This window comes from Cherax quadricarinatus, chromosome 52 (genome assembly GCF_038502225.1).
Source record: "Cherax quadricarinatus isolate ZL_2023a chromosome 52, ASM3850222v1, whole genome shotgun sequence".
In the NCBI taxonomy this organism is placed as follows: Eukaryota; Metazoa; Arthropoda; class Malacostraca; order Decapoda; family Parastacidae; genus Cherax; species Cherax quadricarinatus.
In genome coordinates, this window is record NC_091343.1 from 12,490,877 (window position 1) to 12,511,433 (window position 20,557).

The 20,557-nt window shown below is 41.5% G+C and overlaps 1 protein-coding gene across 11 annotated transcripts in view; it reads left to right on the forward strand.

The window, feature by feature from the left end:
• LOC128696806 (RUN and FYVE domain-containing protein 2) overlaps window positions 1–20,557 on the forward strand; it is a 149,361-nt gene that overhangs the window by 93,444 nt on the left and 35,360 nt on the right. For all 11 annotated transcript variants that reach the window (XM_070096067.1, XM_070096068.1, XM_070096064.1 and 8 more), the window contains 2 exons: window positions 1,024–1,201; window positions 11,551–11,811. In XM_070096067.1, the coding sequence (XP_069952168.1) occupies window positions 1,024–1,201; window positions 11,551–11,811 (439 nt within the window). The remainder of the gene's footprint in view (window positions 1–1,023; window positions 1,202–11,550; window positions 11,812–20,557) is intronic.

Here is a 20,557-nt window from a genome sequence, read left to right on the forward strand (position 1 = left end):
TATCTCCATCTTTCCTTCAGGGGTACAGGCACTACCCTTCCCGCCTCCATGATTCAAGTTTGGCTAATTGGCTTTCCTGAATCCATTCATAAAAGTTATTCTTGCTCGCACTTCAACAGCATGTCCTTTAAAAACCACTCGTCTTCATTTATTCTTATCTAACACACTTGCGCAAGTCTACTGGATATTTAAGCCCCTAAAACTCAAGCCTCTTTTACTCCCTTCAACCATTCCTAGGACAACCCCTACTCTTGCTACCTTCCACTCCAGATTTATGCACTCACTTCATCATGTTATCCCTCTCTAGCCTCTCTACATGCCCAAACCACCTCAGCAACCCCTCTTCATCCCTTGGAATTATACCCTTGGTGATTCCACATCACCTTTTAATTTCTATACTCAATTCTCTGCATTTTATTCACACCACACATTGCTCTTTAACATGACATCTTTGCCGCTGCTAGCCTCCTCCTTGCTGCAGTGTTCAAAACCCATGCTTTGCACTCGTAAGTATTGGTACCATTATATTCTGATACATTCCCTTGTTTGCTTCCATAAATAAATTTCTTTCTTTCCACAGATGCTTCAACAGACCACCCACCTTTTTTCCCTCATCTACTGTATAGTTCACCTCATTTTCATAGACCCATCTGCTGATGTGTCCACTCCCAAGTATCTAAATACATCCACTTCCTACATACTCCCTCACTCAAATCTGATATGCAGTCTATCATTACCTAGATTTTTTGTTATCCTACTCACCTTGGTCTTATCTATGTTCGCTAACCATTTGCATATGTATTTACCTTGTGTTACATTGCTTTCAAGCCAAATCAACTATTTGTGTCTGAATTTTAACCTTCATTCTATACTTATTGTAATGGCTTCTCTTGATAGCGCCTGTATCTCAGGGTGACTCAAAATGAGGGCTTAGACTATATTGATTCCTTATTACCCTGAAATAAATGTTTTGAATCATTGCAAAAAATGATTTCAAAATTGATAGCTTTTTATCTCTTTCAGTGCTACAGTTACAAACTTACAGGCAAAGATGGAAACATTAACCACCACAAATGCACTCATGAAGGAAGACCTGGCTATTGCAAAAAATTCCATCTTACATTTGCAAGAAGATAATGATCGTCTTCGTAAAGACAAGGGCTTACCCACTCAGCAGCAGCAAGAACAGTTAGATAAGGAGGTCAGTATAAGATAACTGAATTGCTCTTTGGGGGAGAAATGTAATTATTCTCATTAACCCTTAAATGGTCCAAATAGATCGAGGTTCAAATCCGTAGTACTCCAAAAGTAGATCTGTTTTTTTTTTTTACATATTTTCAAATATAACAAAAAAAAAAGTAGATAAAATTTTTTTTTCACATTTTCAAATGTAAAAAAAAAAAGATGATGTACATTTTTTTTGTTGGATTATGTATTGGTAGATAAAAGACTTGAGTAGACTTCAGGATGTACATGTTTATAGAGGGGCCACAGATATATCAGATCACTTTCTAGTTGTAGCTACACTGAGAGTAAAAGGTAGATGGGATACAAGGAGAATAGAAGCATCAGGGAAGAGAGAGGTGAAGGTTTATAAACTAAAAGAGGAGGCAGTTAGGGTAAGATATAAACAGCTATTGGAGGATAGATGGGCTAATGAGAGCATAGGCAATGGGGTCGAAGAGGTATGGGGTAGGTTTAAAAATGTAGTGTTAGAGTGTTCAGCAGAAGTTTGTGGTTACAGGAAAGTGGGTGCGGGAGGGAAGACGAGCGATTGGTGGAATGATGATGTAAAGAGAGTAGTAAGGGAGAAAAAGTTAGCATATGAGAAGTTTTTACAAAGTAGAAGTGATGCAAGGAGGGAAGAGTACATGTATATGGAGAAAAAGAGAGAGGTTAAGAGAGTGGTGAAGCAATGTAAAAAGAGAGCAAATGAGAGAGTGGGTGAGATGTTATCAACAAATTTTGTTGAAAATAAGAAAAAGTTTTGGAGTGAGATTAACAAGTTAAGAAAGCCTAGAGAACAAATGGATTTGTCAGTTAAAAATAGGAGAGGAGAGTTATTAAATGGAGAGTTAGAGGTATTGGGAAGATGGAGGGAATATTTTGAGGAATTGTTAAATGTTGATGAAGATAGGGAAGCTGTGATTTCGTGTATAGGGCAAGGAGGAATAACATCTTGTAGGAGTGAGGAAGAGCCAGTTGTGAGTGTGGGGGAAGTTCGTGAGGCAGTAGGTAAAATGAAAGGGGGTAAGGCAGCCGGGATTGATGGGATAAAGATAGAAATGTTAAAAGCAGGTGGGGATATAGTTTTGGAGTGGTTGGTGCAATTATTTAATAAATGTATGGAAGAGGGTAAGGTACCTAGGGATTGGCAGAGAGCATGCATAGTTCCTTTGTATAAAGGCAAAGGGGATAAAAGAGAGTGCAAAAATTATAGGGGGATAAGTCTGCTGAGTATACCTGGTAAAGTGTATGGTAGAGTTATTATTGAAAGAATTAAGAGTAAGACAGAGAATAGGATAGCAGATGAACAAGGAGGCTTTAGGAAAGGTAGGGGGTGTGTGGACCAGGTGTTTACAGTGAAACATATAAGTGAACAGTATTTAGATAAGGCTAAAGAGGTCTTTGTGGCATTTATGGATTTGGAAAAGGCGTATGACAGGGTGGATAGGGGGGCAATGTGGCAGATATTGCAAGTGTATGGTGTAGGAGGTAGGTTACTGAAAGCAGTGAAGAGTTTTTACGAGGATAGTGAGGCTCAAGTTAGAGTATGTAGGAAAGAGGGAAATTATTTCCCAGTAAAAGTAGGCCTTAGACAAGGATGTGTGATGTCACCGTGGTTGTTTAATATATTTATAGATGGGGTTGTAAGAGAAGTAAATGCGAGGGTCTTGACAAGAGGCGTGGAGTTAAAAGATAAAGAATCACACACAAAGTGGGAGTTGTCACAGCTGCTCTTTGCTGATGACACTGTGCTCTTGGGAGATTCTGAAGAGAAGTTGCAGAGATTGGTGGATGAATTTGGTAGGGTGTGCAAAAGAAGAAAATTAAAGGTGAATACAGGAAAGAGTAAGGTTATGAGGATAACAAAAAGATTAGGTGATGAAAGATTGAATATCAGATTGGAGGGAGAGAGTATGGAGGAGGTGAATGTATTCAGATATTTGGGAGTGGACGTGTCAGCGGATGGGTCTATGAAAGATGAGGTGAATCATAGAATTGATGAGGGAAAAAGAGTGAGTGGTGCACTTAGGAGTCTGTGGAGACAAAGAACTTTGTCCTTGGAGGCAAAGAGGGGAATGTATGAGAGTATAGTTTTACCAACGCTCTTATATGGGTGTGAAGCATGGGTGATGAATGTTGCAGCGAGGAGAAGGCTGGAGGCAGTGGAGATGTCATGTCTGAGGGCAATGTGTGGTGTGAATATAATGCAGAGAATTCGTAGTTTGGAAGTTAGGAGGAGGTGCGGGATTACCAAAACTGTTGTCCAGAGGGCTGAGGAAGGGTTGTTGAGGTGGTTCGGACATGTAGAGAGAATGGAGTGAAACAGAATGACTTCAAGAGTGTATCAGTCTGTAGTGGAAGGAAGGCGGGGTAGGGGTCGGCCTAGGAAAGGTTGGAGAGAGGGGGTAAAGGAGGTTTTTTGTGCGAGGGGCTTGGACTTCCAGCAGGTATGCATGAGCGTGTTTGATAGGAGTGAATGGAGACAAATGGTTTTTAATACTTGACGTGCTGTTGGAGTGTGAGCAAAGTAACATTTATGAAGGGGTTCAGGGAAACCGGCAGGCCGGACTTGAGTCCTGGAGATGGGAAGTACAGTGCCTGCACTCTGAAGGAGGGGTGTTAATGTTGCAGTTTAAAAACTGTAGTGTAAAGCACCCTTCTGGCAAGACAGTGATGGAGTGAATGATGGTGAAAGTTTTTCTTTTTCGGGCCACCCTGCCTTGGTGGGAATCGGCCAGTGTGATAATAAAAAATAATAAAATACTTTCAAATGTTGAAAAAACGTATATATACGTTTGGATCGTTTAAGGGTTAAGTAACTGGAGACACATGCAATGTTTTCAGTATTTTATGGCTACATTTTGCTTACCAGGAGCTTTATCAAGCCTCGGAATTCTTTTCCAAATTACTAAAATCAGCATTTAACCCTTTCAGGGTCGCCAAGCCCTCTCCGAGACTTGTTCTCAGGGTCGCCAAATTAAAAATATATATATATATATATATATATATATAATATATATATATATATATATTTATATATATATATATACATATATATATATATATTTTTTTTTTTTTTTTTCAACAAGTCGGCCGTCTCCCACCGAGGCAGGGTGACCCAAAAAAAGAAAGAAAATCCCCAAAAAGAAAATACTTTCATCATCATTCAACACTTTCACCACACTCGCACATTATCACTGTTTTTGCAGAGGTGCTCAGAATACAACAGTCTAGAAGCATACACATATAAAGATACACAACATATCCCTCCAAACTGCCAATATCCCAAACCCCTCCTTTAAAGTGCAGGCATTGTACTTCCCATTTCCAGGACTCAAGTCCGACTATATGAAAATAACCGGTTTCCCTGAATCCCTTCACTAAATATTACCCTGCTCACACTCCAACAGATCGTCAGGTCCCAAGTACCATTCGTCTCCATTCACTCCTATCTAACACGCTCACGCACGCTTGCTGGAAGTCCAAGCCCCTTACCCACAAAACCTCCTTTACCCCCTCTCTCCAACCCTTTCGAGGACGACCCCTACCCCGCCTTCCTTCCCCTATAGATTTATATGCTTTCCATGTCATTCTACTTTGATCCATTCTCTCTAAATGACCAAACCACCTCAACAACCCCTCCTCTGCCCTCTGACTAATACTTTTATTAACTCCACACCTTCTCCTAATTTCCACACTCCGAATTTTCTGCATAATATTTACACCACACATTGCCCTTAAACCGGACATCTCCACTGCCTCCAACCGTCTCCTCGCTGCTGCATTTACCACCCAAGCTTCACACCCATATAAGAGTGTTGGTACTACTATACTTTCATACATACCCTTCTTTGCCTCCATAGATAACGTTTTTTGACTCCACATATACCTCAACGCACCACTCACCTTTTTTCCCTCATCAATTCTATGATTAACCTCATCCTTCATAAATCCATCCGCCGACACGGAAAAGAATAGATAGAATAGATAGAGAATCTTTTCCCGATCATAATGACACCAAAAGTTTGAAATTTGATGGAAAACTTATGCTCTCACGAAGTTAGCGGTCTCGACGAAGTTTACACATCGGCGATTTTGCTCACTTTGAGCTCTATTTTCGGCCAATTCCACTGTATTAGTCGACAAAAATCACTAGAACTCCATTTTTTCTATCGAATGAGTACAAGAAACCACCCATTTACCGATTTCAACTATCCAATAAAGCGGTCAAAATTTAGCAATTTTGCCAATTTCACACAAATTTCAAAAGATGTCAATTTCTGGATAGGGTCCAGAATAAACAAGACAGACATTCCTGGCACTAAAATAACATTTCCTCTGTTCATTAGTCACGTCCCCATGCCCCTCTTTCATTCTTTTGCTTTCTACTTTGAATTCTTATTCTCACAAAAAATATAAGATTTACTGTTATTCAGACTACTGCATTAGTGTAGAAATGGTATAAATAATATCAGCGCACTTGTAAAAGAATATTAGACTCACCAGTTGACGTGTATTGGACATGTAGCATGATTTGTTTACTTTTGAACTTTCGTAAAAATCGAACATTTCTGCTACTTTGAGCTCAATTTCAAGGTACTTTTCATTGTAAAACCAGTCAAAATCATCTCAATTTCTGTAATATGTCTTCCATTCTATAAAATGAGACCAGGAAAACTAGAATACAACAATGAGTACCATACGAAAATACTGTGCAAAGTCGCTGTTTTAATCCAAAAACATGGTCAGAGTTTTTTTTTTTTCTCATTACGTATTGTGTGCTGCAGGATTTTTTTTTCATACTGTGCACACTGACCACATACACCCATTCTTTCATATGTAGGCCTACCAGCTTTCTCTCACTAGATTTGAGGGCGCTAGAATTTAGGCATACTAGTATGTCAAAAACCCTTGTGCGTAAGCCATACTAGTACATCCGAAACCCTGAAACAAACATGCTGGTATTCATGTTATCACAAACAAAAATAAAAATAGGGAAATTTATGGTAATCGCATTGTTTCCTAAAGAAGAAAATCCACTAACAGTGAAAAGAAAATATGATAGTTCTTCCGTCTCTAACACATCTAGCCAGTGATTATCTGAGTTTACCCCTCTCCTCTTCCCTTCTTCTGTAGAGTGAAAGATTGTTCAGTATTGGAGTAAACATCTGCTCTCTTCATAGGAACAGATTAATTTCTGAAAATAGGAAGATGTTGATGTTTCTCAACTTCAGTTTGAGAATTTTTAATTTACTTGTGATTTTACTTGTTTAACGACAAATTTAATCTGATAGTGAAAATGTGTTGGTTAATTCAATTTAGTAATGGAGAAAGGTTGCTATTTAAGTTCTGAATTGCAATTTTAGATTTTCAATTTCCAGTTATTAAAATAATGTGCATTTTTTCAGTTTTCAAAAAAAAATTTTTTAAAACTTTAAATAAACAGTATTATGAGTGTGTTGGATATTTAGTTTCAGATTTAATATAACTGCCAATTATTCAGATTTTTATTTTTGTAAATTGATTTTGGTTTGTCTTCATCAGATTACTAAATGTGTAGATAGATTCAGAAAGTTTTTCTTTCTTTTTTGGTTTGTGAGCCTTATGGCGGTGTCTGTAATAAGTAATGAGTAATGTAATTGGCATCTCAGAGAAATTAATTTATTTAATATTTAGCCTCCTTGGGCTATTTAATACCTATTGAGCATGCCCTTATATATTGAACGAGGTTTTTTTCAACAAACCAGCCGTATCCCACCAAAGCAGGGTGACCCAAAAAGAAAAAAGTTTCTCGTTTTAACTTTAGTATTGTATACAGGAGAAGGGATTACTAACCTCTCTCCTGGCATTTTAGTCGCCTCTTACAACACACATGGTTTATGGAGGAAGAAATCTGTTTCACTTCCCCATGGAGAATTAAACACGGTTATCATAATTAAAAAAAAAATGAAGAGTATTGATATCAGCCTAAAACTGAGTATTGGTACCAGCCAATATTTTGGTTTTGTCCCATCCCTAAATGTCATGTCTGAGGGCAAAGTGTGGTGTTAATATTATGCAGAGAATTCGTAGTGTGGAAATTAGGAGGTGTGGAATTACTAAGTATATTATTCAGAAGGGTGAGGAGGGGTTGTTGAAGTGTTTTGGTTATGTAGAGAGGATGGAGCAAAATAGGATGACTTGAAAGGTACTGTATATAAATCTGTAGTGGATGGAAAGCGGGGGTAGATGTCGTCTTAGGAAAGGATAAAGGGAGGGGGTAAAAGAGGTTTGTGTGCAAGAGGTTTGGACATACAGCAGGCATATATGAGCATGTTAGATAGGAGTGAGTGGAGACAAATGGTTTTTGGGACTTTATAAGCTGTTGGAGTGTTAGCTAGGTAATATTTTGTGAAGGGATTCAAGGAAACTGGTTAGCCAGATTTGAGTCCTGGAGGTGGGACGTATAATGCCTGCTCTTTTAACCCTTTGAGGGTCCATCCCGTAGATCTACGGCTTTACGTTCAGGGTCCAAACCGTAGATCTACGTCATGAGCTCAGCTCACTCTGATAAACTGTGAGTGGTACATTTGGGCCTAGATATGACAGAACACATCTATGTGGTATGTGTGCACCACATAAAACAGATCCTGCAGCACGCTGTGTATAATGAGAGAAAAAAACTGAAATCATGATTTTTCGATTAAAACAACGACTTTGCAGTGTTTTTTCGTATGTTTTTTATAGTTCTATTTGCGATTTCTTGGTCTCATTTGATAGAATGGAAGACATATTACAGAAATAGAGATGATTTTGATTGGTTTTAGCACTGGAAATGGCTTGAAACTGAGCTCAAAGTAGCAGAAATGTTAAATTTTTGCCGATATTCAAGAGTAAACAAACGACCTCACACGTCTAATACACGCCAGCTGCTGGGTCTAATATGCATTCACAAATATGGTGATGATATTTATACAATTATTACAGTATTGCATAACAGTAAATCTTCTATTTTTTGGTGTGAATAAAAATTCATTATGTGAATAAAAAATCAAAATGGAATTTATTTGTAAAGCCTCAAAACGTAACTAATGAACAGAGGAAATGTTAGTTTAGTTCCAGGAATACCTACATTGTTTATTCTGGACCCTATTTTGAAATTGGAATATTTTGAACTTTGTGTTAAATTGACCAAATTAACAATTTCAGATCACTTTAATTTGTAGTTGAAACAGTTGACTTGGTGATTTCTTGTGCTCAATCGATAGAATAGATGTAATACTAGTGAAATAGCTAAGAATTTGGTTGACTGGAATAATGTAATTGGCCTAAAATGGGAGTCAAAGTCGGCAAAATCGCCGATTCGTAAACATCGCTGACACATCAAAATTCACGAGAGCATAATTTCGTCAATTTCCCATCAAATTTCGTACTTTTTGTTTTATTACCCTCACAAAAAGAATCTCTACCATTTCATAAGAAAAAATAACAAATTTTTTTTTTAAATTCTTAGACACTGGGGCACCACTTCAGATTTGGGCCTTGGACCCTGAAGGGGTTAAGGAGGGGTTTGGGATATTCGCTGTTTAGACTGACATGTAAATTGCTATATCTGCACACCTTTGCAAAGACAGTGATAGTTTGAATGATAGCGAAAGTTTTTTTTTTTTTTGGGGGGGGGGGGCCTGCCTCGGTGGGATACGGCCGGTTTGTTGAGAGAAGAAGATACATAAGAAGAGAGCTTGGCACATATTCAAGACTCCTAGAACAGAAACCACCCCTAGAACTTGTAGCTGATACCATGCTTGGTCATTTTATTAAGTAACATCATATTTATACCAAGTATTATCACCATCAAAACAAATGCAGCCAATCTTGAAAACAGTGATGTTGTGAGATTTGGGGTTCAGAATCAGTGGTGTGGTGGAGTGATACACAACCATTCTGCGTGGTATTTATTGTAATGTCTTACTCCATATCCTACATGTCCTATGACCCAGACGCCTACATCTTAACTGAGGCTATACCCCGTGGGCAGACCAAAGGGAGAGCAGGCCAGGATTTTAAATTGGTCACCATCAGTGATCCTAACATTCCTAAGTTGTGACCACCACTGACATTGATACCCATGTTGACATCATTTCATGAGGAGGGGGCGAAATGAGGGTGCCAGAAAGTATACAATGGTGACAATTCATGGAATTTGGAAATGCGTACTGTAGAACATAATATGACTGCACATCAGGGAAGATAGTTAAATATATAGGCTAAATTAGTTTTTTTCTTTAACACTTCAGCCACTTCCCACCAAGGCAGGGTGACCCAAAAAGAAAGAAAAAACTTTCATCATCATTCAACACTTTCACCATCACTCATACTTAATCACTGTCTTTACAGAGGTGCTCAGATACGACAGTTTAGACGTCCTTCCAAACTGCCAATCTCCTAAATTCCTCCTTTAAAGTGCAGGCATTGTACAGTGGAACCCCGGTTTTCGCACGCTCCAGTTGTCGGACGTTTCGGTTTTCAGACCGTTTTTTGTGTGAAATTTTGCTTTGGAAATCGGACTTTGCTCCAATTATCAGATGTATGATACGTGTCTTCCCACCCGGCCACTCAGGGGTCACCGCCACTACACCTCTCAGTGTGCCTCTGTCACTGGTTGAGTGAGCATTACTTCTCACATTCCAAAACATTTCATAATAATTCCTTGTTTTTGGTGCTTGTTTTTTAATTGTGACTGCAAAATAAGCCAGCATAGGCCCAAAGAAAGTTTCTAATGCCAGACCTTTGATAAAGAAGGCGAGAAACATGATAGAAACAAAGAAAGAAATCATAGAAAAATACTCAAGTGGCGTACGCTTAGCCGAGCTTGCCAGGCAGGGAGTGTAGCAGGGAGGCAGGAAGAGTAGTAGGCAGCCAGGGAATCTAATAGGGAAGCAGGGAATGTAGCAGGGAGTGCAGAAGGGAGGCAGGAAGTGTAGGCAGGCAGGGAGAGTAGCAGGCAGGCAGGCAGGGAATGTAGCCAAGGAGGCAGGGAGTGTAGGAGGTAGGAAGGGAGTCTAGCAGGCAGGCAGGGAGTCTAGCAGGCAGGCAGGGAGTCTAGCAGGCAGGCAGGGAGTCTAGCAGGCAGGCAGGGAGTCTAGCAGGCAGGCAAGGAGTCTTGCAGGGAGTTTAGCAGGCAGACAGGGAGTGTAGCAGACAGGCAGGGAGTGTAGCAGGGAGGCAGGATGTGGAAGAGTTGGTGGAGGACTACAGGGAAGAGCTAACCACTGAAGAGCTGCAAGACCTTCAACTCAAACAGCAACAGACTGCAGCTGAGGAACTTGCTTCAGAGGAGGAGGAAGAGAGAGGAAAGGAGGTGCCTTCTTCAGAGATTAAGGAGATTTGTGCAGTGTGGAGTAGGGTGCAAGCCTTTGCACCCTACTGAAGCTGACCAAGCTGAAACAAGCCATATCTGCAACATGTTCAGTGACAAAACCTTGTCCCACTTCAGACAAATCTTAAAGAGACGCCAGAAACAGACCTCTCTGGACAGATATTTTGTGCGACAGGTGCAATGACTCTCAAGCTGGTCCTAGTGGCATTAAAAGACAAAGAGGGGAAGTAACCCCACAGAGGGACTTGTTACCTGAAGTCCTTATGGAGGGAGATTCCCCTACCAACTCCCTCTCCCCTCCCAATCTTCGATAAGGCAACAAGAGTCTTCATTAAAGGTATGTAATGTTTATATTTATTTATCATTGTTTTGTGTATGTAAAACTATTTATTCTTTAAAAAGTGATTTTTTTTGTTAATATTTTTGGGTGTCTGGAACAGTTTAATTGTATTTAAATTATTTCTTATGGGAAAAATTGATTCAGTCTTTGCACGTTTCAGTTTTAGAACCACCAGAACGGATTAAGTTCAAAAACTGGAGTTCCACTGTACTTCCCATTTCCAGGACTCAAGTCCGACTGACTGATTTCCCTAAATCCCTTCACAAAATATTACCTTGATCACACTCCAACAGCTCATCAGGTCCCAAAAACCATTCGTCTCCATTCACTCCTATCTGACACACTCACGCAAGCTTGCTGGAAGTCCAAGCCCCTCACCCACAAAACCACCTTCACCCCTTCCCTCCAACCTTTTTGGGACTACCCCTACCCTGCCTTCCTTCCCCAATAGATATACATGCTCTCCAAGTCATTCTGTTTTGTTCAGTCTCTCTAAATGACCAAACCACCTCAATAACCCCTCTTCAGCTCTCTGACTAATACTAAATTTATTATACTGGTTTAAAATTTAATTATCTCATTATACCATCACAATTACTCACATTACAGTATTTTCAACAATCAGGCCAAAAAAGCAAGTCGCATTAGTGTGATTGGCTGTGAGGAGGAGATGCAGGATTTGAAGAGGCAGCTTGAGGAAGAGAGCGCTCATCGGAAACAGGTCGAGAAAGAGCTAGAGCTTCAAATTCAGATGAAAGCAGAAAGTGAAATGGCTGCTAAATTATTAGAGAAAGATATTCATGAAAAGCAGGATACAATTATCTCTTTACGACAACAACTTGATGACATAAAAGTTATCAATTTGGAGATGTACCGGAAACTGCAGGTGAGCATTTTATATTATTTGATGATTAATTTTAATTGTTTACTCATGAAAGTGTGATGTAATGAAGGTGTAGGTTGTGTGTGTGTGTGTAATTGTGTATACACATATGTATGGATGTACTTACATACCTGTATATTTTATTTTTTTACCATACTGGCCATCTCCCACTGAGGTAGGGTGACCCGAAAAAGGAGAAACACTTTCACCATCACTCACTCCTTCACTTTTCTTGCCAGAGGTGTGCCAATACCACAGTTCAGATGCCCCTCCAAACTGCAAATATTTCCACACCACCTTCAGTGCAGGCACTATACTTCCCACCTCCAGGACTCAAGTATGGCCAACCGATTTTCCTGAATCCCTTCATAAATGTCACCTTGCTCACACTATTACAGCATGTAGAGTCATAAAATCCACTTTCCTTTACTCACTTATCTAACACACTTACTCATGCCTCCTGGATGACTGTGCCCCTCGCATACAAAACCTCTACCTCCTCCCTCCAACCTTTTCTAGAGTGGCCCCTGCCCTGCTTTCCCTCCACTTCAGATTACATATGTATGTACACAGTTATTTAACTATGATTGTACATACATTGCATGGCAGTCCTTGATGTTCTTGATGACTTGTCATGCTTGTTGTACCTTCATACATGGCCAAGGATGACTTTGCATGCTTGTTGCACTTTCATACATGGCCATGACATTTATTGTACCAGCAGATATTAGAAATATTGCAAGAACAAAGTTTTCAAGAAAAGGCTGGACAGCTTTGTGCTGCAGGTACAGTATTCATCATGTTTTCATGGCTTTGTGGGCCAGCAAACTTCTGACACAAAGGGCCTGGTTGATCAGAAGGTGAACAGGTAAGCCTGACCTTGGATCAGGCTGTGGGGGTAGAAGAGCCCTCAAAACTAGTCACAGGTATGTCACACAAGTATGTGTGTAATTGAATATTCTTAGTCCCATTTACATGAATAATAGTGAATGTGTTGCCTTTTTTCTGGATACCGTATCATGGCAGAAGACGGCCAGTGTGTTAAAAATGCCCGAATTAAATTATCAAATCTTTAAAGGATGCTGTATATTTTAGCTCAAGACTCAATGATATATTTTACTAAAAATTAAGAAGTAGGTTGGTAGACAGCAACCACCCAGGGAGGTACTACCGTCCTGCCAAGTGAGTGTGAAACGGAAACCTGTAATTGATTTCCATGATGGTAGGATTGTTGGTGTCTTTTTTCTGTCTCAAACACAGAATAACAGGCATATTTTGTTACGTCCACTTGCATTTAGATCACACTCCACATGCATGTATGCACATATATTTACATACTCATCTGGGTTTTCTTCTATTTTCTTAATAGTTCTTGTTCTTATTTATTTCCTCTTATCTCCGTGGGAAAGTGGATAAGAATTCTTACTCTGGAAGCCACGTGTGTCGCAAGAGATGACTAAAATGCCGGGAGTGAAGGGCTAGTAACCCCTTCTCCTGTATATATTACTAAGTTGACAGAGGAGAAACTTTCATTTTTCTTTTTCGGTCACCCTGCCTTAGTGGGATACAACTGGTTCATTGAAAAAAAAATTATTAACACTTTTAAGGATATGTAAATTCAAATTATGCCCCTTCCATTAAAACATTAAAGTAGAGTTCATCAGAATATTACTACTTATTCCTTATCAGAAGGATTCATTGAGCCAATACCTGAAATGTAGATGGGAAATTATATGGCAGTGAGGAAATAAAATATGAACACATTGATCCGTTACCATTGAGCTGTTTAATGATTCCATTAATGGTGTATCAATTTGGACTTGTCAGAGGAATTAAGCTCTTGCAGAGAAAAATATACAAAGAAAATATTACAGCTTTTTCTGTACCCAGACAAAAGTTAGTAGTACATTACATCACACTTTGAAAGGAAGTCAGCTTGATAAAGTATTCCATATGAGTAAAGACTTCTAAGGAGGTGGGCTCCACTGGACAGGCAGTGTAAAGGAGGGGTAGATGCAACGAGTGTGTTGGTGATGGGAAACATGGATCTCTAGTGAATAGCAGAAGTGAATGTGTGTGTACTGAAGCTTCATTTGTTAGCTTGTCTTTGTATTATGCTCTTCATAAATCTCAGAACCTGTATCCAGGAGCAAAGCCAGTGAAGAGGAATCTAAGGAATCATGGGGTTGATCCATGTTCCATCAGGCAAAATAAAAGGTGTATGAAAGCCTAAAATAGAAGGTTACAGTCAGCCCCTGTGAATGGGAGACGCAAAATTTCACATCCACGTGTTCAGCCAGGTCTATTTCTTGATCAGTGAGTAGGTCTTGATCTGAGGATTGGACCAGACCTCCTCTTCCATGGATTGAACCTAACTGCTTACCATTTCCCCAGTCACTATGACTATCACTTTTCCCCCCATGAAAACAGAAATATACCTAGTTGTGATGGTAATGATAGTTACTTAAGAGATGATTGAGACACTGTTATCAAGGGACTCGTTAACTGTGGATGGTAGAAAAAGCACTAGCAAATTCTTGGACTCCTGACTCTTGTTGGTCTTGAGCAAGAAAGTAACACTCAATATAACCTGAACTACTGTCACTATTTTGAGCATGAAGGGATGGGCTTCCTTGTCCCTGGACATTGCCTCTGGTACTATGCACAGTTATTGAGCAACCAAAGCATTTTCAGTGCATTTGTGATGCAGGTACTTTCGTTTGTCAGTGTACATCTATAGGTAAATCGTATCCCTGGAATGAGAGCCTGTCGTTTTTGAGGAAGTAGTAAAGGTGTTTCAGATTCTCATCTTCAGCAATGTGAGGGTCAATGACCCTAAGTCATGTTAGGGTTCCTTATGCTTCTGAAAGATCTCTGCATGATCAAAGTGAGTATGCAGTGGGAGAATGCAGTAATTGAGCATAGCCATGAATGTTGTCATGATTTATTCTTTATCACCAGGCATTTGCATAGTGTTTTAACCCTTTGACTGTTTTGGTTATATATATACGTCTTACGCGCCACTGTTTCGGACGTATTAATATGCATAAATTCTAGCGGCTTCAAATCAAGCAGGAGAAAGCTGGTAGGCTCACATGTGAGAGAATGGGTCTGTGTGGTCAGTGTGCACCACATAAAAAAAATCCTGCAGCACGCAGTGCATAATGAGAAAAAAAAACTGACCATTTTTTGGATTAAAACTCCGACTTTGAGGTGTACAGTATTTTCGTATAGTATTTATCGTTGTAATCTCTTTTTCATGGTCTCTCACGATAAAATGGAAAACACATTACAGAAATAGAGATGATTTTGATTAGTTTCACGATGAAAACGACCTCGAAATTGAGCTCAAAGCGGAAATGTTTGATTTTTATCATTGTTCATGAGTAAGCAAATCACACCACAAGCCTGATACACATCAGCTCGGGAGTCTAATATTCTTTCACTAGTGCACTGATATTATTTATACCATTTTTACAATAATGCATTAGTCTGCATAACAGTAAATTTTGTATTTTTTGTATGAATAAGAGATCAAAATAGAAAGCAATAGTAATATAAGAAAGGGCCTAGAGACGTGACTAATGAACAGAGGATATGTTCTTTTAGTGCCAAGAATGTCTACATTGTTTATTCTGGACCCTATTTTGAAATTGGCATCTTCTTTAATTTGCGTGAAATTGGCCAAATTGCCAATTTCTGACCACTTTATTGGGTAGTTCAAAGCGGTAAATGGGCGGTTTCTTGTACTCAACTGATAGAAAAAATGGAGTTCTAAAGAAATAGCTATGAGTTTGGTTAACTGGAACAAAGGAATTAACCAAAAACAGGGCTCAAAGTCGGCGAAATCGCCGATGCGTATGTGTTGCCAAGATCGCTAACTTTGTGGGAGCATAATTCCACGAGTTTTCGACCAAATTTCATACTTTTGGTGTCATTACCATCGCGAAAAGATTTTCTATCATTTCACAAGAAAAAATAGTTTTTTTTTTTTTTTCCAAAAATTTTGTGACATAGAATGACAGTCTCAGAAAGGGGCTTGCAACAGTCAAAGGGTTAATCGTCAGTAGTAGTTTATTAACAGCTGAGAAATGGGCTGGAGTGCAGGGAAAGCTAGGGATTCAGTGGTCTAGTTAAACCCATAGAACCTATTGTGGACATCAGAGGTTGCTGGTGATGAAATAAAACTGAAAGAATCTGTACACTTTGAATCACTAAAACACAAGTGGAAGAGGACATCATTTTATGCCAACAACTAAAGAAAGAACTTTCTTGGATGATATGTGGTGAATTACAAAGGATTCTTTACATATGAGGCATTTGTCAGAATCCTCCACAAGAAACAGGCTTTCTGACTCATCATGTAGTACTTGGAAGAAGAAGTTTGTCTTAAAAAAGTAGGAATCCTAGAATAGTAGATGACCTTTCACAAATCCTGCTCACTGAAGCAAGCTCCACAGTGGGCTGGACAGATGAAGCACCAGTACTAGAGCTATTAGAAATAGAGAGAGAGAGAGAAAGATGTGAAGGTGACCTGTGATTGTTTACTATCTAGTAAACTCCATGGCTCATTTGAAAAGGTCTGGGTGCATTATGTACCCACAGTAAAATACGGTGAGACCATAGTTACTAGTTTTAGAGAGACGAGTAATAGTTGTGATCACGTATTAGTAGTGTTCCATGTGTGTCACCATTACAGAGAATCTCTACAACCTTTTTTTCTGTTACTATTAGTCATTTGGTTAATATTTTACTACTGTGACTACTTTTGGGGAATTGTTTTATACCCATTGCATTAGTTTCATGCTAAAATGTACATGGGTTCTTTATATAAAAAAAAATTTTAAATGATGAAAAAATAAACATTTTGAAACTGTTCTTCAAACCAGAATTAAATTTAGCATTTAAGATAACAAAATAGCTCTGATTCTTTCAAGAAATTTCCAACAGAATTGGTCAGTATTTTATAATGGTCAACAAAATAGTGAGTGATCCAACGGAATTGGTCAGTATTTTATAATGGTCAACAAAATAGTAAGTGACCCCTTGAGAAAAAGCATAAGAGGTAAGATAAGATTTTCTTCAAATTTTTAATTTGGAGGGTTAGCCACCCTGGATAACCCTAGAAAGTCAGTGGGTCATCGAGGACTGTTTGTCTTATTTCCATTGGGGTCCTTCAGTCTTATTCCCCAGGACATGACCCATACCAGTTGGCTAACACCCAGGTACTTGTTAGGTGAACAGGGACATCAGGGTTATGTAAGGAAACATGGCCAATGTTTCCACCCGGCCAGGGATTGAACCACAGATGCTCAGTATGTAAGGCTAAAGCGTTGCCTACCAGGCCTACTGTGTTGAAGGCTTTTTACAAGTCACTGAATAGTTAAAGTAGATATTTATTATTTTTAAATGATGTGTAAATTATATCAAGCATTTTCTGCAATGACATTTTTTCTGATGCCAGATCAACATGAATGTAGATGTTGTTCCATTATCTATGACTATATTTGCTTGTGTACTGTTTCTCAGCTACTGTTTTATATTATTACAATATTCAATATCGACCTGTAGTTGCTTATGTCAGTGGGCTAACCTTTTGTGTACGTTGGTGTAACTGGCACTTTTGTGTATGCTGTATCCAGTAATGTTTGATTTCAAGAGAGAATTATGTTGCAGTGATTTTCACGTAAAGTAAGGAGGGCTTAGGGTGCTGCTTTGTGGCATTCGCTCTTATCAGCAGGGAAACTTGAGTTAACCACTTTATAAAAGTTCTGTTAGCGTGACCTTGTGGTCAAAGTGTTGAGCTTGTATCAAGAACTCGACGTTTTGTACATATGAAAGGCAGAATTCAGAGATATCGAATGAGACTAATAGATAAAGAGGTGTGTGTGTGTGTGTGTATGCAGTTATATATGAATATATGCTTGTGTATGTGCATGTGCCTGTGTGTGTGTGTGTGTGTGTACATGTGTGTTGATGTGCCTGTGTGTAGGTGTATGCAGTTATGTATGAATCCATGCTTTATGTATGTATGTATATATATATATATATATATATATATATATATATATATATATATATATATATATATATATATATATATATATATATATATATATATATATATATATTATATGCACACATTACATACAAGCATAGCACACATACATACCTCACACACCACACACGTCTCACACACACACACACACACACACACACACACCACACATGACATACATACATAGCTCACACACATTCATGCAAGCATACCACACATACATACCCCCCCCACACCACACATGCATACATACATACATACATACCCCCCACACATTAATAGAAGCATATCACACATAACCCCCCCCCACACACACACCCCACACACACACACACACACAGACACACACACCCCGCACACACACACACACCGCACACACACACACACACCCCGCACACACACACACACACACCCCACACACACACACACACACACCCCACACACACACACACACACCCCACACACACACACACACACACCCCACACACACACACCCCGCACACACACACACACACCCCGCACACACACACACACACACACACCCCGCACACACACACACACACCCCGCACACACACACACACACCCCGCACACACACACACACACCCCGCACACACCCCGCACGCACACACACACACCCCGCACACACACACACCCCACACACACACACACACACACACACACACACACACACACACACCTCGCACACACACACACACACCTCGCGCACACACACACACACCCCGCACACACACACACACACCCCCCACACACACACACACACACCCCGCACACACACACACACCCCACACACACACACACACACCCCACACACACACACACACCCCGCACACACACACACACACACCCCGCACACACACACACACACACCGCACACACACACACACACACACACACGCCACACACCCCGCACACACACACACACACACACACACACCCCGCACGCACACACACACACCCCGCACACACACACACCCCACACACACACACACACACACACACACACATACACACACACACACACACACACACACACACACACACACACACACACACACACACACACACACCTCACACACACACACACACACCTCGCACACACACACACACCCCGCACACACACACACACACCCCGCACACACACACACACACCCCACACACACACACACACACCCCGCGCACACACACACACACACACCCCGCACACACACACACACACCCCGCACACACACACACCCCGCACACACACACACCCCGTACACACACACCCCGCACACACACACACCCCGCACACACACACACCCCGCACACACACACACCCCGCACACACACACACCCCGCACACACACACACCCCGCACACACACACCCCGCACACACACACACCCCGCACACACACACACCCCGCACACACACACACCCCGCACACACACACACCCCGCACACACACACACCCCGCACACACACACACCCCGCACACACACACACCCCGCACACACACACACCCCGCACACACACACACCCCGCACACACACACACCCCGCACACACACACACCCCGCACACACACACACCCCGCACACACACACACCCCACACACACACACACACACACACCCCGCACACACACACACACACACACACACACCCCGCACACACACACACACACCCCGCACACACACACACCCTCTGCGCACACACACCCCGCGCACACACACCCCGCGCACACACACCCCGTGCACACACACACACACCCCGTGCACACACACACACACCCCGTGCACACACACACACACCCCGTGCACACACACACACACCCCGTGCACACACACACACCCTGCACACACACACACACCCTGCACACACACACACACACCCTGCGCACACACACACCCTGCACACACACACACACACCCCGCACACACACACACACCCCGCACACACACACACACACACACACACACACACACACACACACACACACACCCAACACACACACACACACCCCACACACACCCCGCACACACACACACACACCCCGCACACACACACACACACACACACCCCGCACACACACACACACCCCGCACACACACACCCCGTGCACACACACACACACCCCACACACACACACACACCCCGCACACACACACACACACCCCGCACACACACACACACCCCGCACACACACACACACCCCGCACACCCCCCCCCCACCCACACACACCCCACACACACACCCACCCCACACACACACACACACACGCCACACACACCCCGCACACACACACACACACGCCGCACACACCCCACACACACACACACACACCCCGCACACACACACACCCCGCACACACACACCCCGCACACACACACACACACACACACACACACACACACACACCACGCGTGCACACACACACACCCCGCACGCACACACCCCCGCACACACACCCCGCACACACACCCCGCACACACACACACCCCGCACACACAACCCGCACACACACACACACACACCCCGCACACACACACCCCGCACACACACACCCCGCACACACACACCCCGCACACACACACCCCGCACACACACACCCCGCACACACACACCCCGCACACACACACCCCGCACACACACACACACACACACACCACGCGTGCACACACACACACA